Source organism: Gossypium hirsutum, chromosome D04 (genome assembly GCF_007990345.1).
Source record: "Gossypium hirsutum isolate 1008001.06 chromosome D04, Gossypium_hirsutum_v2.1, whole genome shotgun sequence".
Taxonomy (NCBI): Eukaryota; Viridiplantae; Streptophyta; class Magnoliopsida; order Malvales; family Malvaceae; genus Gossypium; species Gossypium hirsutum.
Genome location: NC_053440.1, coordinates 17,444,416 through 17,449,671, shown reverse-complemented (window position 1 = coordinate 17,449,671; position 5,256 = coordinate 17,444,416). Strand labels below are relative to the sequence as shown.

The 5,256-nt window shown below is 32.2% G+C and overlaps 1 protein-coding gene across 1 annotated transcript; it reads left to right on the top strand.

Moving 5' to 3' along the window:
* The first annotated feature begins 2,346 nt into the window (after positions 1–2,346).
* LOC107961148 (classical arabinogalactan protein 11) lies at positions 2,347–2,945 on the top strand. The gene has a single exon (XM_016897372.2). It carries the CDS (start codon positions 2,449–2,451, stop codon positions 2,788–2,790), a length of 342 nt encoding a protein of 113 aa, XP_016752861.2. The 5' UTR covers positions 2,347–2,448; the 3' UTR covers positions 2,791–2,945.
* The last annotated feature ends 2,311 nt before the right edge of the window (positions 2,946–5,256 follow it).

Here is a 5,256-nt window from a genome sequence, read left to right as displayed (position 1 = left end):
CTTATCCTAGGCTTGTTTGGGAGTTTCACAAGCCATAATTCTTATGAAAATAACATTAGACACACTATTTTGAAGGCAAGGCAAAGCCTTATACTTCTTAGCAGCCTTATCACCATGCTGTCTAATTTAAGCTATAGTTGGATTAGCTCGCAAAAGTGGTGGTTCTTTGTCTAAATCAATAACTTCTCACAAGTCATATGCCTGAATATACATTTTCATCTTCACTACCCAAATATGATAGATTTCTTCAGCAAAGATAGGAGGTGGAGGTGGTGTAAAAATTCCAACTAACATTGCAATACAAACAAGATACAATCAACACTTTTTCAACAAGAAAAACACACACAAGGCCCTCAAAGACTTAGGCTCTTGATACCAATTATTGGTGTTTTGAGAAGTTGAGAGAACATGACAATAAAAATAAGAGAGAAAACAAGGAAAATACTTAGCAAATTTTATGAACTGCTATCAAATTATCATCATCTTCAATTTTACATGAAATTACAATATATATAGGTGTAGTGGTTACAAATAATCAACAAATCCCACTGAGTCACCTTGAAAATGCAAAGTTAAAACTTACACACAAATTGATTAGGTAAATCAGTACCTAAAAGCATCACATCAATAGTGACGCTGCTTGCTTTGACAAGTAAACTCAAATAAGCAAATTAAAAAAAAAAACATTGATATCAGAATATGTGAACCTTGCTCACACTTTAACTAGGGGTTCACCAAAAATCTTAACAGCTCACACTTTGATGTGCTCGCAACTTGAGTTGAGCTTGCAAGTTTGATGAGTTCGCATCTTTAGGTGAGCTCGCAAGTGTAGAGCTCACATACTTGTTTGAGCTCACAACTTGAGTTGAGCTCGTAGCTTTGCAGGTTGAGTTCGCCATTGCATAAATGGCCATTTCGCAACATTAAGTTTAATTAATATTTATTAATTAATTAATATAAAGTGATTATTTAATGAAAATCACATTAGTAATGATGAGTGAATTTAATCATCACATTCCACTAATTTAATGTTAACTTTATCTATTTGTTATATAGTCCCTAATTTAATTTTTAACTAGGTGTTTTTTTTAATTTTTTAATTTAAAAATCATTAGCAATTTTTTTTACAATTTAATCTCTATACTACTTTTAATAACCACATTAATTCAATCACACTCACTAATTCGACCCCTCATTTTTATACTCTATATGTAATTATTCTATTATAAATTATTTAATAATTTGATTAATTAAATTTGGTTAAAACTATATTTTCCAATACTATTGAAAGCCAGGTCGTTATAAACAGGGTTTGATTTAAATTTTTAATTATTATAAGATATAATCAAGGGCATAGTTAAGGGATAGGTGGTAAAATTATATTGTAACCCTTCATAATTTAAAAAATTATAAATTAATATAATGATAAATTTACATTTTAATCCTTTTAAAATTTATGATTTATCTCTAACCCCTTAAATAAATTTTCTCACTTCAGCTCGAATATATGCATAACATATATACCTATATTAGTTCCCACCAAACAACAGAAATGTTTCCTCTTTCTATCTAGGCAAAGGTTAGTGAATTCATTTGTTAAGTGCTAAGCTGATTTGGATTCTATCTTGGAACAATTTTGGATTTGAAGGCAATGGATTCCCTTCTCTTCTGTTCTTTTTGGATAGAAATTTCGTAATTTTATTGATACGAAGTATCTCTTGATTTAGGTGACATTCCAGAAAAATTCTTTGGTGAGAAAGAAATGAAATTTCCTTTTAACATCTTGGTTTCCAAAACTATATAATTGATTTTGCTTGCTATCCGGCGAAAATCTATATATATAAACACATTTTTCATAAAATAGTGAGAAGCATCGTTCTTATTAATTGAGATTATATAACCCCTATTTTGTTGATCATTCATGTCGACATTAAAAGAATATGTTATTCAAAGGAGTTAATTATAGACACATAAAAAATACAAAAATATATTTATATGTAAATAAAAGAAATGCAATTAATCTTTCCTCTGTGTCAAAATTCAAACTCAAGAACCCTAAAATGAAATCTTGAAATCAACATTAAAAATGTTGTATTTAGAAGGAAAAATATTGTACGTAGAACACAAACAAACAAATTATCTCTTTATTTCTCAAAATTTCTATTGCGTATTGAAGTGAAAAACAATGCAATAACATGTTTTGTTAAAAATGTGAGGTGTTAAATGTTGAATTTCTTCCACAAATAAAGCATGAAACTCGGCCAACCTCTCAAAAATCAATTGATTTCCCTTGCATTTCTCTTGTTACCGTTTATTTAAACCTGTGCCTTAACTAATCATCAGTTTTGCAGTGCTTTTCTCTATCTTAGAGAAACTACTGCATTAATTAATTTATTTAATATTAATAAATTAAATCAAGGAAATAACACACAAGAAAAGCAAAGAAAGATGGCACGCCAAGTATTTGTCATGGCCCTTGCTTTCATGGCTGTTGTTGGGGCATTTGCTGCCAATTCTTCACCTTCCGCGTCGCCATCTTCTTCTCCTGCTGCCAGCCCCGCAGGTGGCCCAGCTAGCGACCTTGCTTTTTCCCCTGGTGTCGAGAGTCCAAATGAAAGCGAGGACCCAAGTGAGGAACCAAGCGAGGACCCAAGCGAAGGCCCAGAGGCGGACGAACCCGCTGCTGACTCTCTAGATGCCGACTATTCTGGTGGTGATGCCCCTGCTTCTGGCCCTGCTGGTGCTAATGCCCCAGCATCCGAAGCTCCTCCAGCCGACGCTGCTGCATAAACTGCTAATGACGTTGGTTTAAACTTGTGTGTAGTCCAAAACCCGACAATGTTTCTTCCTACACTTGGATTATGGATTTAGTTCTGGCTAAAGAACCGACGTCTTGCTATTTGTCATCAGTGTTACTGGATTCGAATAAATATTGGTTTTGGACACATGTTTTTATCATCATTTTAATATTTTAGTGTTTTTAATTATGTTCAAAAGATTATGTCCTGCATCGATATCAAAACGTGTCCACGTATGAACTTCTATGAAAATACTTTAGAAAATGAGATAACCCAAGTTTTACTAAAGTTTTGGAGTTGTTTTTGGCTCCTTAAAAACCCTCGTTGATAAAGGATAGTTTATGTTGCCTTTCCGGCTCTATATATTAAGGCCTTAAGCGATTGTTTTAAAAGCAGTTTAAAATTTATTTTCCTTCATTATTATACTTTGAGTATATTTTCAGAAAATTTTTAATTAAAATTTTATTAGTTTGTATTTTTTTTTGTGTCAATAAGTTATCATGTGGTGCTGGTGTTCGAGGATGTAGATAATGTAGGTGCTCGAGGATGTAGATAATTTGTTGAACTTTGTAAATTTAGTGTATTCTCTATTCTATTGGTTTTTTTGTTGTTGCAATTTAATATTTAATTGTAGTTTGTCAGCAGATTTGGGTAGTTTTAATTTGTTATAGGTGTTCATTATTGAAGCTACACTTGTGTGGAATATTACTCAGTGTCTCTAATAATTGGTATCAAATCTTTGATGAAAAAGAGTTAATTTTATTAGTAAGCTTTGTGGTTACAGCATTGTCTGATTTTTCGCATCAAAAAAGAAATTTTCACTATTGGAAATTATTTGTGGTTCCTTAATTACTGGATATAGGTGTAGTTGTGTGAAAGTGCATGTTTATAAAAAGTTCTAGCTAGGAAAGACTTGGTATTTAAAAGTATGTATGATGCACCACTCTTTCCTAGGAACTTGATTACTAGATATAGGTGTAGTTGTGTGAAAGTGCGTGTTTAGGAAAAATTCTGGCTAAGAAAGACTTGGTATTTAAGAGTATCTATGACCCACCTCTATTTCCTATGAACTTACCTAGTGCATTATTCTTGAACTACACTCATTAGTCCAATATCAAGTGCTTGTTGAAATGGCATTGAGGTTGTCATCAAGCTCGTCACCTATACCATTAAGGGCAGTAATACCAAATACAAAGTTTTTGATGGAATTGTTTGATGAAACTTGTTATTTCGGCATGTCGCAATGGGAGGTATTAGACATTTTGCTTTATCAGGATCTTGACATTGCTATCAAAGAAGAAAAACCAGCAAACATAAAAGAGAAAGAATGGACTACCATCAATCACTTGACATGTGGTACAATTCGATCTTGTCTTTCTAAAGAACAGAAGTATAGCTTAAAGAATGAAACTTCTACATATAAGCTGTGAAAAAATTAGAGGATAAATTCTTAAAGAAAAGTAGTTAGAATAATCTCTACATGAAGAAAAGATTATTGAGGTTGATTATCAATTAGACACCATTATGAATGAACAAATCACAACTTTTAATCAGTTAGAGGCAGACTTATTAAGCTTGGATGAAACCATAAAGATGAATATTTGGTTTTAATATTGCTATCATCTCTTCTCGATGAATTTGAATATTTTTAAACAACCTTACTTCATGGAAAGGATAAGGTAACTTTTAATGAACTAACTAATGCTTTGTATGGTTATGAGCTCAAAAAGAAAACTAAGAAAGAAAGTAAGAACAATGTAACAGAGGCATTGGTAGCACAAGGTCATTTGAAAAAAAAAAGCAAAAATAAAAAGAGAGAAGGAGATCAAAGTCAAAAGTCAAATTTGGAAAAGATGAATATGCCTTTTGTCATGGGAAAGGTCATTGAAAGGACTACGTGAAGCTAAATAAGAAATATAAGAATGCACCAAATGCTTGTATTACAGAGCAAGATACCAGTGACTCTGAAATATCATTGGTTTACTTACCATCGTCACTATATTCAGATTAGTGGATATTTAATTCAGGTTACACCTATCATATGTCCCCTGATCAAGAATGGTTATTCAATTTCATGGAATTAGATGGAGGAGCTATTTATATAGGTAATAAAAATGTCTACAAAACAATTGGGATAGGTTCAATACGACTACAGAATTAGGATTAATCAACCAAATTTCTAACCGGTGTTTAGTATGTACCCAATTTGAAAAAGAATCTCATCTCTTTGGGAGCCTTCGAATCCAAAGGTTCAGTTGTTATTATAAGAGATGTAGCTTTCAAAGTTATATCTGGAGCAATTGTGGAAACAAAAGGCATTAGGAAAAATAACTTGTATTACTTCCAAAGTAGTACAGCTATTGGGGCAACAACTGTAGCATTCAATGATGACAAACTAGATTCGACCAAGTTTGGAAAAGATGAATATGCCTTTTGTCATGGGAAAGGTCATTGAAAG

What these genes read in the sequence shown, in the direction of transcription:
- LOC107961148 (XM_016897372.2), top strand. Translation starts at nt 2,449, where the DNA reads ATGGCACGCCAAGTATTTGTCATGGCCCTTGCTTTCATGGCTGTTGTT.